Raw genomic sequence first — 20,257 nt, forward strand, 5'->3', positions numbered from 1 at the left:
CATCTGTGGAGTGATGGCAGAGCTAATTTTCTTCAGAACTTGAACTGAACTGTGAATATCTGCTAAGACGTTCCAGAGGAGAGCAAGAGTGTTTTTGTTGTTGCAGCAATGGAAATGTGGTTTTAATTGCAGGCTGTCGAGCTTTTTGACCCAGAGGAATCCTATGAAGTGGGGGTTCCTCCCACTCTGACGTCGGCGGTTTACAGGTGAAGAGGCTCTGCTGGAGTTTGTTGAGAGCTGAAGTGAGTGGGGTCAATGTGATCCAACGGAAAGAGTTTCGGAAGATGGAGTGCTGGCTGGTTAAGTCTTACCTGATCCTTGCATTGTCCATTGGGGGAGTCAGGGCATTTGGCGCAGGGGACAGCAGTGGTAAGTGTGAGATTCCGTAAGTTGAAGATTTCTGAAAATGACGGATCTGACGGTGTCTGCAGCAGTGTTCACCCCCCACCCCTCGCTTTCTTCGAGTGTGTGCCGTGTTGTTACTGGTTAATCAGGTGATGGGAATTTCTGAGCTGTGTGGGCGATGCCCCGGTTTGAATAATCCTGCGCTGACACTTGAGGGACTCAAGTTTTATTCATCCAGGTGAAGCAATGCAGTTGGAAAAGTATTCTTTGAGGCAGTTTATGAATTACTTTTTCAAGGATTGATATGGTTCTTAAACCACGTTGAGTTAGTTGTTAAGTTTAGTAAAGCAAAAACAACCCGGATTGTACAAAATAATTCTGCTCGAGTTTTTTTTAATAAACAAATAAATCAATCCGAGGGAGTGAATTTCAATTTTAAAGGTTTCATTGTGATCCAGTCCGAAATGAGTTTGTAAATACATCACAACAAAGATATGCATTTATGCGAATCTTACAATTGTTTTTATTTGCCCTGTATTATGTAGAAAACACGGCGAATTTTGCAAAACAACGAAATAAAATGGTTTTTTTTCTTTGTGATATTGGTCGAGGGTCAAATAACGCCCCGCCATAAGGGATGACTTCCCTCATCTCTTTCAGTAGTATCATTTGCTTCCATCTGATCAACTAAGCGGGAGCCTTGGTTGATGTCTCACCTGAAAGGCAGGAGCTACTGGAGTTCTGACCAATAGGTACTGACTGAAGCAGACTGTCAGTCTTGTGACTCAGAAAAAAGTGAGAGTGCTGCCAAGTAGTCTGAAAACAACATTGTACTTTCTTCGAAATTTTGTCTGGATATTATTGGAATATCCTAAAATATTGGGGGAGAAAACAAGCAATGGTGCTTTGTAATATATTTCAACCCACGTTTGGAGTGATTTAAAGTCATGTCTACTGTGGGCTAACTGCAAAGGTGATCTTGGAATGGGGTGCTGTAAAACCTAAACTAAGTCTCAAAAGTAACATTCAATACATCATAAATTTTGAACAAAATAAGAATATTTGACAATGTTTCATAATTCGTAATGTTCTTCTAGTGGTGTCCAACAAAATGGATCTTAAAGAAATAAGTATCAAGTTCATAAAGATGAAAAAATAAAACAATATTGAAGGTGTAATGCATATGGGAGTGATGATTTTGGTACTGTTATAATAGTCAATCTGACCATTGATGGTAGAAGCAGCAAAAGTCCTCCTGGAGAATAATATTGACAACCACTTCTGAATGAAATGCCATGTTTAGTATTGTTTTGCTGTTTCTGGTCAGGGCAGAGCTACCTCTGATGAGCAGTGATGGCCAGTTCAGCTGGATTTCATCCATTGTGGCTGGCAAAATCGTCACATAATGTAAATGGGTCAACATGTTGCCCTATGTACCAGAACTAATGGCAAAAATGTTTCTTGTCTCTAACTACAGTTCTTCTTTGTCCGTGTAATTCGCACCTAGAACAGTACAGCACAGGAACTGGCCCTTCGGCACACTATTTCTGCACTGACCATGATACCATTCTAAACTAATCCCATCTGTCTGTGCATGGTTTGTACCCCTCTATTCCTTATCTGTTTATATGCCTATTTAAATAGCTCTTAAATATTTCTCACATATTGGCTTATGCCCCTCCCTGAGCAGTGCTTTCCAGGCACCTATCACTCCCTGGGTAAAAAGAAACCTGTCTCACATGTGCTTTAAACTTTTCTCCCTCTCAACTTTACCCAAGCCCCCTTGTATTTGGCATTTCCACCCCAGGGAAAAATTGACTCTCCGTGCTTCTCATGATTCTACTTAACTTCTAACAAGTTGCCCCCAATCCCACCTCCCTCAGCCTCTGGTACTCTAGCAAAAACAGTCCAAGTTTGTGCAACTTCTCCTTATAACTAATACACTCCAATCTAGGCAACATCTTGTTGAACTTCTTTTACACCCTCTCCAAAGCCTCCACATCCTTCCTATAGTGTAGCCACCACAGCTGCACACAATACATGTAGGGTAACTGAATTTTTATACGGCTGCAACATGGCTTGCCAGCTTTTATATTAAATGCCCTGACTGATGAAGTCAATCATGCCATCCAACTTCTCTACCATTTTACTCACTTATGTTGCCACCTTCAGGAAACTACAGACTTTCACTCCGAGATTTCTCTGTATATCAATGCCGTGTACTAGCCTCTTTCCTGTTGCATTTGATCTCCCAGAATGATAACCTCCCACGTTTGGGATTAAACGCAATCTGTCCTTTTTCTCCCCACCTTTCCAACTGATCTGTATCCTTTGACAGCCTGTCTCACTATTCACAACTCCACAATTTTCATGTCACCTGCTAATTTAACAATCAGACCATCTAAATTTTCATCCAAATAATTTATATATAAAACAAACAACGGAGATCCCAACACTGATTCCTGTAGAACACACTGCTCACAGACTTTCTGTCAGAAAAAACATCCCTCTACAACACTTCTCTGTCTTCTTTGACCAAGCTAATTTCGTATCCTACTTACCAACTCACTGTGGATCTTGTATGACCTAATCTTCTGGACCAGCCGACCACAAGGGACCCTGTCAAATGCCGTGATAAAGTCCATATAGACACAATCCTCATTAATCATCTTCATCACTTCCTCAGAAAACTTAATCAGATTTGTGAGACAACCCCTCCCTCGCACAAAGTTATGCTGACTATCCCTAATAAGCCCAATGTTTTCAAAATAGAAGTGTGTCTGGATGGGATGCTCTTCAGAGGGTCGGTGTAAACTCAATGGGCTGAATAGCCTCTAATGCACTATAGAGATTCTGTGGTTCTATGAGTAAATACTCTCCCTAAGAATCTTCTCCAATAATTTCCCTCCTATTGTGATGATCCACTGGCCTATGATTTCCTGGATTATTCCTGTGCCATTCTTAAACAAAATTGGCTAATTTGTCTAACCTAAAATTAAAATGTATTTTATCTTTCTTTTTAAAATTTATTTTTAAAAATATACATTTGCTTATTGATTTCCAACAAGACATTTTAAGATGTTTATTGTGTTGTGCTGTGATTTTTGTCATGTGCATGTAGCTGAACTTACTAGGTCCATTCAAGATGTATAATTTTTAAAGCCATGGAAATACAAACACAGAACCCGAAACACTGTGGGAACATTCAACTGATGCTGGTCTAAGAATGACAGAATTCTCAGACCTTGGTATACTGGCAGAGAAAAGTTGAGGACTGATTTTTTTTTTAAACACTTTCTCATGCAAAATGCATAAAACCTGAAATTGTTTTATATGTGGTTCTGCAGGAAAACTGGTGCATTTATTTTCAAGGTATTTGCTTAATGTATTAGCGGGCCTGGCTGTTACTGTGCAAATATCAGCTGGTTAATTGAAGTCTCAACTGTGATTTTTTTTAAAAAAATGCTGTGCACGATGACAACCATATATTTTGTTATTGACACATTTAACAAACATAAATAAAATGAAAAATAGGTGGTTGGTTCCTTCCAAAAAGTGTCACATTTTAAGTTTCAAAAGAAATAAAACATTTGGAATTTAAATTGGTACATTTCTCAGCCCATTAACATGTAGGTGTGAATTGTTTTGGGAAATGGCTGCAGGAAAACTAAAAGGAAAGACAGCATTGAAATGCATTATTAGTGATTGTCTCAGTGACAAGCTTTCCGCTGATGTAAATGCAATCACTGGGCACAGAATTCATGGCCATCCTGTTCATTTCTTATCCATTTAATATGTCAACATTTGGAAAACATGAGGGCACACATTTGAATCTGGGTGTTGTTGGATCATGAGGCCTAGGTGGTGAATGCAGATTTGTGAGACCGCATCCAGTTTTAGACAGCATCTGTGGAAAGAAAAGAGTGACTATTTCAGGTTGATAACCATTCATCAAAATTAGATTCAGACATGTCAGGTCAATAAGAGAATATATCCCATACTCCATGATCAGGTAAAAGAAGTAAAACTTAATTTATATGTTGATTTATCTTTGAACAGAGAAGTACATTGGAACTAACCAAAATAGTACAAAAATCCAAGTGTTGGACGAACCTAAGTAAAAACTTTATCCATTTGAAGTTCTGACTGATTATGGCATTCAAATACAGTTGCATGATATTCTCTTGAAATTCAAGCTTGCTAGATATCACCTAAACAAGTCACGCAGTGCTAACGACATTTGATGGCAACAATTGATGACATCATGTAGAAAGCATTTGGCAGTCAACATTTTCTTAAACTTGACCTCATACCATCAAATCAAGCTTGTCATGCTGTCTGATCTTTTGCATGTTGCCAGCATTTTCTGTTTTATATCTGAATCTAAACATTGACAGTCATTTGGCCAACGTCAACATGCTCATCAGTAAACAACTGTCTAGGATTGGTGTGAATCTTCCAAAAGATTCAAGATATCTTAACACTCTCCATGTTCATGACTTTTTCGATTATAACAGGCTCACTGTTGTAATCACCTCAGCGTTTGCAGTTTATAAGCAGATGATTCAGCCTGCATTTCAAAGCTTACTCATGTTCAATAATGTCAACGTAAATTATAATCACACAATTTCTGCACGACATGACACCACTTCAAACTGTACAGTGATAATTCACCAATTTTTGAAATGTGTTACATGCTGTATGTAGACCCATTGTTCACCCCATGTAGTATCAATGACAGTGAATTTCATTTCATTGTCAGATAGCGGACTGAGTAGTAACTTCAGTACCTACTTGACCTGACCTTATTGGGGAAGGTGCCGATAATCGCTTGGCTCTCGCTCACCCAAGTCAAGCAAACCAATAATGAGAACTGGAATAGAATCTGCACTGATGGGCGATCAGTAAGCCAGGCTATACAATGAGAAAGCTGTTTGATACTGTCACTCAATAACATCTTCGAGAAAGTGCATGGCGATAAACATTTAGCCATCTTTTGAGGTCAAGTTTAGCTTTCATCAAATTGAGCTTGCAGAAGAATCAAGGGATCTTGTAGTATTCTCCCCTCATAACAGACTTCTCAACGTTAAGAGCTCAACTTCGGAGTCACCTCAGCATCTGAGATATTGCAGCGTCTTATTCAAGCAGCACTTAAGAAGAATCGAAAGCATACTGGAGGTCACTAATGCCATGTTCATCTATTGGTGAACTGAAGGTACATTTGAGCTTCCTATTTTGATGTCGCTACAACATCCTGGAGAATGTGACTGAACTGTGACCAAAGACAGGTTTTATTTTAGTTCATGTGATGTAGTTTCCATTGGCTCAGCCAGCATTATTACCCATCAAATGTTTGGTCAGTGAAAGTAGAATCAAATTCTTCAGTTGTGTATTCCACGATGAAGGACTATCGCCAGATTCATGGAAAATTTGCCCCAGCTCCTGATTCCTATAAATGTGCAATAAGGGAATCTGTCAGGTCTGTCAGGACTCGGCATGTTCTAAAACTGTTTTATTCCTGGCCTTACAATACGATCTGCACATCTGTGTGACCTCCTGAAATAGATTATTGACTAGGAGTGAACTACACAAATCCCAGCTTTTCTGATGAAGGATCCAGGCCTGAAACGCCAGCTCTTGTGCTCCTAAGATGCTGCTTGGCCTGCTGTGTTCATCTACACTTTTTGTTATCTCGGATTCTCCAGTAATTGCAGTTCCCATTATCTCAAATCCCAGCTGTACACTGGAACAAACATTAGTCAGCAAGTTGCACAAATACCTCCTTCAACTCTGAGAAAACTGCCCAACAAGCTGAGCATGCAAACCCGGTTTACTTTGGTGTCGAATGACAAAGGCTAAACCCTTCAATCAATACAATTGTTCACACTTGCAGAATAACCTTATCTGCAAACACAGACAGAGGTTTTTGCTTAACCACGTGGGTTTTGTTTTATGTTATCTTCTGTATTTTTGATGGAAATGAGTTTGAAGTAATCACCTTTCATAGACAACTCGTGAGCTCGTTCAACCACATACATAGCAAAGCACCCACTCAAAAAGAGCATTGGATACTCTATCTACAAGAGTACAAGTTCTGTGATGCATATCAGCTCGGCCAGCTCAACCCAGCAGGTTATCTTTTGTGGCATCCATTGCCAACAGTAAATCTGACTAGTCAAAAGAAAAAGCTTGCTGAGCAACGTCTTACCCGTGTTAGCCTAAATGCAGTGTCACCATTGCTAAAATAAGCTGTCATCAAAGTATCAACAAAAAAGATGAAGTATTCCAATTATTAACGAGGCCTATGAAAGGATGTGATCAAGAAAGTATCCATGAGCTAAACCTCTCATACGTTACCAGCTCTCTCCGTGTTCAAAATGAGCTCACTGTAACAACGTCATCTGATATCGCATTATATAACAATTGATTTGTGATCTTTCACTTATTTTGAGGAAATGTCATTTTGATATAATACACTATGGTCGCCAAGAATTTGTCGACACCAAATAGGCTTGTTTCTGTGTTGTGTGACTCTATCAGTCCAACTTGTCCCTGCCGACCAGGTTTGCTGAACTGAACAAGTCCAGTTTGCCCCCGTTTTGGTCCATAATCCTGATAAACTTACCTATCTTTGTACCTGTCCAAATGTCTTTTTAAATGTTGCGATTGTTTTGACCTCTGGCATCTCATTCGACATACACACCTCCCTCTTTGCAAAAAAAGTTGCCCCTCAGGTCCCTTTTTAAATCTCCCGCCCCAACCCCCATCTTAAATATGTGCCCTCTTGCATGTTTTGGTCGGCCTTGGGGAAAAGACATTGGCTAATAACTTCGGGAAAAGTTTAGGTTTTCAGGAATTGACCACACGGTTGAGCTCAAGATCAGTCTATGTTTGCTGTTTCGAGCACCCACAATGTTAAAGGATCTTAATTGTCTTGAGCTGTCTGGACCACCTCCAAGAGCCAAGGCATACAGTTTGTATTGATCGTACAGATTTCTCTCTGTTGATACCCTCCTGGTTGTCTTTGAAAACTGTGAGAGATCCCCAGTTATGGAAACAGTCACATGAATTATTAACAAAAGCAGTCAACCAGAACTTGATCAGATTTTTGCCTAGTTTGAAGTCCCTCTCTGTTTGAAAAGTGACAATGGACTTCCATTCAACAGCAAAGACCTGATTAAATTTTCAAACTACTTGAGTTTCAGTCATCAAAAAATCACATTCCATTGGTTGAGAACTCATGGAGAAGTCAAAAGATTTATGCATACTTTGTAAAGTGTGATGTTGGGCAAGAGATGTATCACTTTCTTTGGAAATACAGAGCGATCTCTCACAAGACTACTGGAAATCCTGCACATTTATATTTGTATATCCCATGAGCACACATCTTCAGCACCCAGTGTGTACATGATTGTGAACAGATGCCGACCAAAACATGCAAATTAGAGGGAGGTTATGAAAGCCTGGATGTAAAGTGCATGTGAAACTTGGTGATGTTGGAAAGCCAGTAACCCATAGATATCCAACTACTTGTTGTCACCAAAGTGGATCAGTGATCACTGCTAACCGTGGTTTGCAGATCAGCACTTACAACAGATCATGCTTCAAAGCCAGAAAACACCATTCATAAGCATTGAATCCAATTTCAATTTTGACAACCCACATTTAAGATTAGAAATCACATGACACCAGGTTATAGTCCAACAGGTTTATTTGAAAACACAAGCTTTCAAAGCCTCTCTCCTTCTTCAGGTGTTAGTGAGAGAGGTGTTGTCAGATAAATAAATGACCAAAGGGTCACATAACTGAATGTACAAAAGAAGTCTAAGATGCTGTTAATCAGTCAGGAGGTTTTAACTGATTAATATGTATATGTAAATCCCTGAATTTCTTTCCAGTCACTGCCCTGAAAGAACTAAAGGCTTAATCAGAGTAAAGAGGTGACGTTTTAGGTCACATAATGCATGTTAGGTGTGAGGTCTTGTTTAAAATCTGTGTTTTAGGCTTGGTGTCAGACTGATTTTATTTCTAAAGTAGGAATTTATAAAATGGCACACCGACTGCCTGTCTATAAATTTGTGCCTTTTGAACAAAATGAAACTCACTCTCCCTCCCCCTCCCCCTCTCTCGTGCACGCACACACAAATGCACACACAGACACAGACACAGACACAGACACACACACACAGGCACACATAAATCTGTGGTGTGAATCTGTATTTGTGGACACATTGTATTTTGTTCACAAAGCACAAATTTATAGGTAGTCAATGTGGTGTTTTATAAATTCCTACTTTAGAAATAAAACCAGCCTGACTCCAAAGCAAAACACAAACAGACTGTAAACAAGGCCTCACACCTAACATACATTGTCTGACCAAAAAAAATCACCTTTTTTTACACTTATAAAACTTCTAATTCTCTCAGGACAATGACTGGAAAGAAATTCAGGGATTTACATTTACATATCAATCAGTTAAAACCTTCTAACAGTTTAAAGATTTAACAACCTCTTTAGGTTTATTTAGAATATCCTCATCCGTGGTGTTAACACAGTGTGGAGCTGGAGGCACACAGCAAGACAGGCAGCATCAGAGGGGCAGGAAAGCTGATGTTTCAGGTCTGGACCCTTCTTCAGAAAGTGGGGTCTCGACCCGAAACATCAGTTTTCCTGCTGCTCTGATGCTGCCTGTCTTGCTGTGTTCCTCCAGCTCCATACTGTGTTATCTCAGACTCCAGCATTGGCAGTTCTTACTATCTCATTGGTGGTGTGAGCCTTTGATCTTTTACTTACAAATTGTGTCTGACACCACCTCTCTCACTACCACCTGAAGAAGGAGCAAGACTCCGAAAGCTTGCGTTTTCAAATAAACCTGTTGGACTATAACCTGCTGCCATGTGATTTCTGACCTTGTCCACCTGAGTCTGATACCAGCACTCCCACCTCCAGATTAGGTTAGATTCCCTACAGTGTGGAAACAGGCCCTTCGGCCCAAAAAGTCCACACCGCCCTTGAAGCATCCCACCCAGACCCATCCCCTAGAACCCACACACCCCTGAACACTATGGGCAATTTAGCACTGCCAATCCACCTAGCCTGCACATCTTTAGACTGTGGGAGGAAACCGGTGCACCCGGAGGAAACCCACGCAGACACAGGGAGAATGTGCAAACTCCATACAGTTAATCGCCTGATGCTGGAATAGAACCTAGGCCCCTGGCACTGTGAGGCTGCAGTGCTAACCACCGTGCCGCCCTAAGATTAAGATTTAGAGAGACCATCCTAATAGTGTACTCGTGATAAAAAAATGTTCAACATGCACAACTGTTTCAGATTCATAAACAGATAAATAGAAAGCAGGACATAACACCAGCGCTTCACCGGAGGCTCACTGATGATGTTACCTAGAATGATGATGAAACGTCTGAAAACGAACCTTCCTGCTCAGCGAGCAAACTCACATCCAGAACCTCAACCTGAGCTACAAATCTTCTCAAAACTCACTAACAACTGTTTCTGTTACAATGAACTATTTTCAGTTGGTGAATAAATCTTTTATCTCATTACACATGTCATGACAACATTGTTAAATCAGAAAGTGTAATGCACTGAACAGTTAAATTTACCCTGTGGTTTAGTGTTTAAATTTCTGGAAACATGCTTAATCTCTCAGCTACTAACAGGGGGAGTGAGATAGGGCATCAAAAATTGCGTTGTTAATTTTGGCCACTCGAGGCTAGCTTACACAATGAGCCACAAGCCAAAATCTGCTAGGAAGGTTCAATAAAGAATCAATATGAAACTGTTAATGCAGTTCTAAATTTAGATCTCTTTGGATGAGTATACGACTTTTTCTGTCTTGAAAACTTCACAAAAGCTTTTGTGCTTTAAAAAGTAAAAATGACAATGTGAAATCATCTGTTTTGCAAACTGCTTATTTGTTTAATAAGTGATGATTACAGCCAGTAGTTACTGAAAATTAACAGATCAATTCCAAAAACTGTTATTGGCAGTTCCTTCACTCAAGGAGGATTTGCTAGTCTTTTTGAAGGATTTTTGTAACTGAACAGGCTAATTCTTCTCCTGCAATTTTTTGAGCACATGGCAGGATGTCCTATGAGGTAGTGGGATTCAGCATGACAGATTTGTACACTTTTCTTTGCATCTCTGTCATTGCTCTACCTCATTAAAATGTTGGGGTGCAAAATGTGATGCAGTTTAATGGATAGGTTGTTGCCATTTGAATTGTTTGTAGCAAGCTTTTCCCAGCAATTGATGTTTTTTCTTTAAATTTGCTCATCAGACCCATGTGGATGTTGCTGGCTGAGCCAGCATTTATGCCCATCCCTAATGGCCCTTGAGCAGGTGGTAGTAAGTTTGAAATGCTGCCATCTATAAGGTGGAGATACATCCCCAGCTGTTAGGGAGGAAGTTGTAGGATTTGATTCTGTTGCATTGAAAAAGTAGCAATGCACTTCCAAATACGGATGGTATGTGGCTTTGAGGGGAACTTACAGATGATGATGTTTCCATGTATTTGCTTCTCTTGTCCTTACAGATGGTAAAAGCCATGGGTTTATAAGGCATTGTCTAAGGGGCCTTAGTGATTTAGTGCAGTACATCTTGTAGATGGTACATTTTGTGACCGCTGTGCATTGGTGGTGGAAGGAGTGAATACTGAAGGTGATGCCAGTCTGGATGGGGTGTCTGTCAGGTGGGCTACTTTGTCCTGGATGGAGTTAAGTTTCTTGAGTCTCATCGGAATTACAACAATCGAGATTCTGTTTCATGGAATTTCATCACGTTCCTGACTTGTTGAATGGTGAGGAGCTGGTTTGCACTGGCAGAAACCAAACTGAACATCAATAAGCAGGTTATCCCTGGGGTTGTCAATACCAATATCCTTTGGTTCTGCATTGCGCTATTTGAATTCTGCCACCTTGAGTTGTTCTGCTTTGCAGTGAAGGCTGTTTGTTCGATCCAGGTGGTTACTTTTGGGCTTTGTCTTTGTGAACCAGTCAAGATTATAATGATGATGATGATGAAGTTGTTGGAACACATGAATCTAAACCAACTGATTTTATTTTATCCCACTATTCTGAAAATGTGTTGCATCTGTGAAGATTTTCTAGATTGATCATTAAGTTGCACTTGGAATTCATTGCTCTGGTCTGTCTCCGATAGAGCTGAGGTATTGATCTTCTTCTTGGACTTTTGAATTCCGTAAGATCTTGGTGATAATTGGATGTTCATCAATTGAACAAGTCAGTTATCTGCGCAGGAGACATCACTTCCCCTAAATGGGTCAGCTAACATGATCATCACTTAATCGTTGAATGGTACAGTCAGATAATCCAGGAGATAATCCAGACTTTTAAACCTAAGATGTCTCCACGAGGTTTGGACCTCTCCTTCTGCCATGCTGTGCACATTGTTATCAGCAAGAGGACATTTAATTTTCAATAGCTTTTCCCATCCCAGATTTCCTACTCGTTCCACTCCAGACATCAGAATCATTGACGGTCTGGTATTAAAGTCTTCCAGAAGTGTGATTGTTTCTCCTTGTTTTTTGAGATGAAAATGCGGATTCATTCAGGTTGGAACATAATTTTTTTTGAAACATTGATTAGAATCAAGGTTCAGAGAGAAGTAAAAACCAAAAGAACTGCAGATGCAGTGAATCAGGAACAAAAACAAAGCTGCTGGAAAAGCTCAGAGATAACGGGAACGACAGATGCTGGAGAATCCAACATAACAAAGTGTGGAGCTGCATGAACACAGCAGGCCAAGCAGCATCTCAGGAGCACAAAAGCTGACGTTTTGGGCCTAGACCCTTCATCAGAGAGGGGGATGGGGAGAGGGTTCTGAAATAAATAGAGAGAGAGGGAGATGGATAGGTGGGGAGGGGATAGGTCAGTCCGGTGAGGACTTTCAGATCAAGGGGGCGGGATGAGGTTGGTAGGTGGGAAATGGAGGTGCGGCTTGAGGTGGGAGGAGGGGATAGGTGACAGGAAGAACAGGTTAAGGAGGCGGGGATGAGCTGGGCTGGTTTTCTGATGCAGTGGGGGGAGGGGACGAGCTGGGCTAGTTTTGGGATGCAGTGGGGGAGGGGGAGATTTTGAAGCTAGTGAAGTCCACATTGATATCATTGGGCTGCAGGGTTCCCAAGTGGAATATGAGTTGCTGTTCCTGCAACCTTCGGGTGGCATCATTGTGGCACTGCAGGAGGCCGATGATGGACATGTCGTCTGAGGAATGGGAAGGGGAGTTAAAATGGTTCGCGACTGGGAGGTGCAGTTGTTTATTGCCAACCGAGCGAAGGTGTTCTGCAAAACGGTCCCCAAGCCTCCGCTTGGTTTCCCCAATGTAGAGGAGGCCACACTGGGTACAATGGATACAGTATACCACATTGGCAGATGTGCAGGTGAACATCTGCTTAATATGGAAAGTCATCTTGGGGCGTGGGATGGGGGTGAGGGAGGAGGTGTGGGGGCAAGTGTAGCATTTCCTGCAGTTGCAGGGGAAGGTGCCGGATGTGGTGGGGTTGGAGGGGAGTGTGGAGCGAACAAGGGAGTCACGGAGAGAGTGGTATCCCCCTTCGTTCTCACATACCACCCCACCAACCTCGATACAACGCATCATCCTCCGACACTTCCGCCATCTACAATCCGACCGCACCACCCAAGATATTCTTCCATCCCCACCCTTGTCTGCCTTCCGGAGAGACCGATCTCTCCGTGACTCCCTTGTCTGCTCCACACTCCCCTCCAACCCCACCACACCCGGCACCTTCCCCTGCAACCGCAGGAAGTGCTACACTTGCCCCAACACCACCTCCCTCACCCCTATCCCAGGCCCCAAGATGACTTTCCACATTGGCAGATGTGCAGGTGAACCTCTGCTTAATGTGGTATTCTGCATCCACTGTACCCGGTTTGGCTTCCTCTACATTGGGGAAACCAAGCGGAGGCGTGGGGACCGCTTTGCAGAACACCTCTGCTCGGTTGGCAATAAACAACTGCACCTCCCAGTCGAGAACCATTTTAACTGCCCCTCCCATTCCTTAGTGACATGTCCATCATGGGCCTCCTGCAGTGCCACAACGATGCCATCCGAAGGTTGCAGGAACAGCAACTCATATTCCGCTTGGGAACCCTGCAGCCTAATGGTACCAATGTGGACTTCAAAATCTTCCCTCCCCCACTACATCCCAAAACCAGCCCAGCTTGTCCCCGCCTTTTTAACCTGTTCTTCCTCTCACCCATCCCCTCCTCCCACCTCAAGCCGCACCTCCATTTTCCACCTACCAACCTCATCCCACCTCCTTGACCTGTCCGTCCTCCCCGGACTGACCTATCCCCTCCCCACCATTCTCTCCTCTCCACCTATCTTCTTTTCTCTCCATCTTCGGTCCGCCTCCCCCCCTCTCCCTATTTATTCCAGTTCCCTCTCCCCATCCCCCTCTCTGATGAAGGGTCTAGGCCCGAAACGTCAGCTTTTGTGCTCCTGAGATGCTGCTTGGCCTGCTGTGTTCATCTAGCTACACAGTTTGTTATGCTGGGAAAAGCTCAGCAAGTCTGGCAGCATCTGTGAAGGAGAAAGCAGAGTTAACTTTTCGGGTCCTGTGACCCTTCTTCAGACCTTTCCTCAGAACTCTTCCTCCAGACTGTTTGTTTTTTCTTCACAGATGCTGCAACACCTGCTGAGCTTTTCCAGCAACTTTTGTTTTTGTTCAGAGAGAGGTGCTGGTTTACTGATTACAGCTGATCCCTAGGTGTGTGTAGTTGGCCTTTCATTTGTACAGTTAGGAGATTCTGGCAACCCGTCCAATATCCCATTCCTTGTGGCAAAACCAACTTTGTCTGTAAACATTGTACATCTATCAAAACAAGTTGGCTGTAACAGCAAAACTGAGCTAGTCTGCAGGAATGTTCAAGTGAAGGTTTCTGCCAAGCTCTAGTCAGTCCTTAACCCAAATCTACCAAACAGATACTGGCATCTCCCTGTGTGACAAATGATGTAAAGGACAACCACACCTTTTGTTCTCGCAAGTTCTGGCAGCCAGCTACAGGGTTCATTTTTTTGGTCTTGACTGAAATCTGAGTGTAGTTACCCTCTTAACAATATTGGTGTGAGAGCCATATGGAGCTGAAGGCCAAGAGCTCAATAAATGTAAATTCAGCCTTATGGAAAACTCATTGTTTTCTTTAGGTAGCACATCATACTGAGGCCTGACAATTTTTGTTGAATCTGTTGCAGGTACTAGCTGGTATCGTGGCTGCTATAATTTCACAGTGTTGGACATCTGGGAGCCAATGTTCCAGGCATCAAATTTAATTGAACCTGCTATCTGTGCAAAATGTTGCTTTCAGAAAAGGTAAGGTTGATTCTTTGCAATTTCACAGGCTGTATCAAAGGAATTATTTGAGATGCTAACCTCAGCAATTTCACATAAATCTTCCAAATGCCAATGTAATGTCACCATACTCGATATCATATCCAATGCAAATACTGTAATCCCAGCTGGTATTGTAACGAAAAAAATGGATTGCTAACTTATAAGCTTGGACAACCCCAATTTGCTAGGATACCAAAAAGAAGCTGCATTTTGTGTTAACCTAATGAAATCTCTCATTATGAAATCAGAATGACCTGTGAAAAACTGGTTTATATCCAAACAATCTTTGTCACTGAGATGCATTATGAGCCCTTGTCAGAAATTCATTTGTACCACCTGATGTCATAATCATTAGTTATCTGTTCAACATGCACCAGATGTTTGTGCAGAATAAAAATAGTTTCCTGAACTCTCTGCAGGGAGATTTTAATGGCAGTTCATTATAGCAATGCAATGACCAAACTGTAATTTACAGCTATGGTTGTTTTGTAACTTTCTTCTTGTCCTGTATAACCCCCTAGTAGGAGTTCTTCAGCTATAATCTTGTTCTTTATTAAGGTGTTAAGTCTGTTAATCTTTTATTCATCTGACTGTCCCAAATAATTAGCTCAAATTTTAAAAAGCAGCGCCAAGATGATGCTATTACTCTTGGGAGCACTATTCATTATTGCTATTATACCTGTGCAAGATGGTCAGAACTACATACACTTCTAAACACATATAACTGCTTTGTTTACCAAGGCATACTTGATAAACAGTGAATTGTTTTCCTAGTCTACTTAGTTATATCTTGTGTGAACTGTTCTGTACATTGCTTACTGCTTGTTTTCGTTTTTGTTAATTTAATTTATTGCAAATAAATCCACTGTAATGTGACTTGTAAAGGAAATTCCAAAGGTGAGATATTTTCGACCTGAATTTGGTATGATGAAGTCATCATAGTTCCAGAGGACAGTAGGGCTGCTGTCTCTTTAGAGAGGGACAACCGAAGGTTGTTTAACCTGAGGGTCACTACACCGCAGGCGAGGGAGGAGATTGAGACAATTGGGCTGTATGGTAATAAAATGTGAGGCTGGATGAACACAGCAGGCCCAGCAGCATCTCAGGAGCACAAAAGCTAACGTTTCGGGCCTAGACCTTTCATCAGAGAGGGGAATGGGGTGAGGGTTCTGGAATAAATAGGGAGAGAGGGGGAGGTGGACCGAAGATGGAGAGAAAAGAAGATAGGTGGAGAGGAGAGTATAGGTGGGGAGGTAGGGAGGGGATAGGTCAGTCCAGGGAAGACGGACAGGTCAAGGAGGTGGGATGAGGTTAGTAGGTAGGAGATGGAGGTGCGGCTTGGGGTGGGAGGAAGGGATGGGTGAGAGGAAGAACAGGTTAGGGAGGCAGAGACAGGTTGGACTGGTTTTGGGATGCAGTGAGTGGAGGGGAAGAGCTGGGCTGGTTTTGGGATGTGGTGGGGGAAGGGGAGATTTTAGCTGTATGGTAACTTCAGCCGGTATTGGAATTGAACCCCATGCATTGACATCACTGTGCATCATAAATCAGCCATGCAGCCAACTGACCTAGGGATGTGATAGGCATCCTGTGTACTTGTCCAACAAGCAACTTGCCGTTATGAAAATTAATTATCATCTTGAGTAACATTCATCTTTAGTAGAGCAGATTAGTATCAAGTCAGAGTCTGAACTGTAAAAGGTATAGCATCAGTGTTTGAGAAATGATTAGATTTGTTGCCTCATGGGGAGGCTGTGCCATGGTGGCAGTATTCCTGGACTAGTAATCCAGAGTTCCTAATGTTCCAGGGCCATGGGTTGGAATCCTACTATGGCAGATGGTGAAATTTGAACTCCATTTAAAAAAAACCGAAATTAAAGAGATCATCAGGATGCTGCCTGGACTTGGTCTGAGCTATGAGAAATGATTGGAGAGGTTGGAATTGTTTTCCTTGGAGCAGAAAGTTTGAGAGGAATCTTGAGAGAGTGTATAAGTTGAAAGGCATAGAATGGACTGGAAGGCATTTTTTTGATCAGTAGAAGAGTCAATAAACAAGGGAATATAAATTTATGGTAAAAGGTGGAAGGCTTAGAGAAGAGTTGAGGACAATCTTTTTCACCTGACAAGTCTGTAACTCACTTCCTGAAACAGAATAGTCAAATCAGGAAGCCTTAAGACATTCAAACAGTATTTAGATATTCACCTCGTTATGCCATAACTCCAGGACTGTGGGCCAAAAGCTCTTACATGGATTAGTGTAGTCAGATCTTAGATGACTGGCATGGTCATGACCAGCCGACTGGCTACCTTCTGTGCTGTAAGTGGCTAAGTCTATAAGAGTAAACTACTGTATTATGTGGTAAATTACAAAGCCGATTTTAAGTTTCATTGTTAACAGACAAGTGTGCACCTTCTAGACAGTTATGATGTCAGATCATGGGGGTAAAAAAAGGCACATTTATTGAGATGGCATGGCCTAAACTAAACATACAGATTGCAGTAGGTTATCATTTATTTTCCTTTTATTCATTCATAGCATGTGGGTGTTGCTGGCTGGGGAACATTTATTACCTTATTGTTCCTAAAATGAGTGGCTTGTTCAGCCATTTCAGAGGGAAGTTAAGAATTATTCACATTAGTGTGCCTGGAGTTACATGTCGGCCAGACCAGGTAAGGATAGCAGCTTTCTTTGCGAAAAAGGACATTAGTGAGCCAGATGTGTTCTTTAAGACAACTGACAATGATTATTTTGTCAACATTAGACTAATGTTTAATTTCGGTTTTTTTTAGTCTAATGTTGACAAAATAATCATTGTCAGTTGTCTTAAAGAACACATCTGGCTCACTAATGTCCTTTTTCGCAAAGAAAGCTGCTATCCTTACCTGGTCTGGCCGACATGTAACTCCAGGCACACTAATGTGAATAATTCTTAACTTCCCTCTGAAATGGCTGAACAAGCCACTCATTTTAGGAACAATAAGGTAATAAATGTTCCCCAGCCAGCAACACCCACATGCTATGAATGAATAAAAGGAAAATAAATGATAACCTACTGCAATCTGTATGTTTAGTTTAGGCCATGCCATCTCAATAAATGTGCCTTTTTTTACCCCCATGATCTGACATCATAACTGTCTTGTCATCACACTTGTCTGTTAACAATGAAACTTAAAATCGGCTTTGTAATTTACCACATAATACAGTAGTTTACTCTTATAGACTTAGCCACTTACAGCACAGAAGGTAGCCAGTCGGCTGGTCATGACCATGCCAGTCATCTAAGATCTGACTACACTAATCCATGTAAGAGCTTTTGGCCCACAGTCCTGGAGTTATGGCATAACGAGGTGAATATCTAAATACTGTTTGAATGTCTTAAGGCTTCCTGATTTGACTATTCTGTTTCAGGAAGTGAGTTACAGACTTGTCAGGTGAAAAAGATTGTCCTCAACTCTTCTCTAAGCCTTCCACCTTTTACCATAAATTTATATTCCCTTGTTTATTGACTCTTCTACTGATCAAAAAAATGCCTTCCAGTCCATTCTATGCCTTTCAACTTATACACTCTCTCAAGATTCCTCTCAAACTTTCTGCTCCAAGGAAAACAATTCCAACCTCTCCAATCATTTCTCATAGCTCAGACCAAGTCCAGGCAGCATCCTGATGATCTCTTCTGTACTAGAAAGGGTACAGTCACTTGCTTCATATAATGCAATAAGGAGAATGTAGTACTCCAGTTGTGGTCCAAATAGCGGTTTATATAGTTCCAACGTAACCTCCCTGCTCTTTGTACTCTGTGCCTTGGCTAATAAAGGCAATATGTCACTCTGCTAGGTTCATGGATCTGTGGAAATGCACATCACGGTCCCTTTGATCATCAGTACTTTCCATAGTTCTAATCATTAATCCCTCATTAGCCACCTCCAAGTGCATTCCCTCACAGTTTTCCAGGTAGAATTCCACTTGCTACTGCCTTGTGCATTTGACCAGACTCTTCATATTTTCCTGTAGTTTATGGCTATCCTCCTCACCCATTACCACACATCTGATTTTTATGTTATCTGCAAACTTCTTGATCATATCTTCAAGTCCAAATCACTAATGTCTGTCACAAATCCAAGCATTGAGCCACCTGGAGCCACACTGGAAACAGGCTTCCAGTCACTGAAACATCCCTGTACTGAAACATCCCCCTCTGCTTCCTGCTACCCAGCCAATTTAGGATCCAGTGTCCCAGATTGCCTGCCATAATCTTTTACTTTCTTGAACTGTCTGCTATGAGAGACCTTTATCAAGATTCTTGGTAAAGTCTATGCAGGCCATCATTAAACACACAACCCTCATCAACACTTCTGGCTACCTCTACAAAAAAAACCTGTTCAACTTTGCCAAACACGATCTCATCTTAACAAATCCATGCTGACTATTCCTAATTAATCTATGTCTCTCCAAATGCAGATATATTCTGACCATCAGAATTCATTCTAATAGAATTATAAAATGGTTCAGCCCGGAAGGAGTCCATTTAGCCCCTTTGCCTCCCTCCTGGTTCATTGCAATGCTAACTCACCTTGTCTTGTTTTCCCTTTACATTTTCTCTGTGGCCCTTTTTTCTGGAGAAGTATCCAATTCCATCTGAAATCTACAATTGAACCTGCTGCTGCGATGCTCTCAGGCATTCCATGTCTTTAATCACTTTGTGTGTAGCCAGAAGCTGTCCTCATGCCACCTTTGGTTCCTTGCCATGCATTTTAAGTTTGTTTTCTGCTTCATAACTCTTCTGTCAATGGAAAAGATCCCCCCCCCCCCCCCCCCCCCCACCAATCCGCACCCCATCTGCTCTGTTTAGGTCTCTCATCATTATACAGTCAATGACTCATATAGCATAGAAGTAGACCGTTCAGTCCAACTCATCCATGCTGACCAGTTTTCCCAAACTAAACTAGTCTATCCCTCCCCACCTCTCCACCCATCTTCTCCTCTATCCATCTTTGGCCCACCTCCCCCTCTCTCCCTATTTATTTCAGAACCCTCTCCCCATCCCCCTCTCTGATGAAGGGTCTAGGCCCGAAACGTCAGCTTTTGTGCTCCTGAGATGGTGCTCGGCCTGCTGTGTTCATCCAGCCACACACTTTGTTATCTGCTTTTCGCCCATATCCCTCTAAACCTTTCTGATTCATGTGCCTCATTTTCAATTTGTGTTCATTCTTGAAAGGATAAGTTTGTTTTAGTTACTGAAGCAAATCCAGATATAGTTGCATGTAGCATGCTATTTTACTTTCATCATGGTTATGTTTTTAATTTTAATTTTGCTCATATATTAAATACGAAAGGGGTAGAGCCCCTATTTGTATATATTTATTGTATGACAGTAACAATAGGACAACAGGCATTGTGAAATTGAATCTTTTTTATTTAACTGAGTGAAGTATAATATGTAACATTTAGGTTTTCTGTTCCCATTTGATGAATGGGTTTACTCCTGCTTAACTTGCATTAACATAAAATAATAGTA

At 41.6% G+C, this 20,257-nt stretch overlaps 1 protein-coding gene across 1 annotated transcript in view; it reads left to right on the forward strand.

Moving 5' to 3' along the window:
• Positions 1-211: 211 nt before the first annotated feature.
• LOC125465716 (polycystin-1-like protein 1) overlaps positions 212-20,257 on the forward strand; it is a 282,365-nt gene continuing 262,319 nt past the window's right edge. Inside the window, exons 1-2 of the mRNA XM_048559472.2 lie at positions 212-369; positions 14,606-14,723. Coding sequence (XP_048415429.2) covers positions 285-369; positions 14,606-14,723 — 203 coding nt within the window. The 5' untranslated portion in view covers positions 212-284. The remainder of the gene's footprint in view (positions 370-14,605; positions 14,724-20,257) is intronic.

This window comes from Stegostoma tigrinum, chromosome 2 (genome assembly GCF_030684315.1).
Source record: "Stegostoma tigrinum isolate sSteTig4 chromosome 2, sSteTig4.hap1, whole genome shotgun sequence".
Classification (NCBI taxonomy): domain Eukaryota; kingdom Metazoa; phylum Chordata; class Chondrichthyes; order Orectolobiformes; family Stegostomatidae; genus Stegostoma; species Stegostoma tigrinum.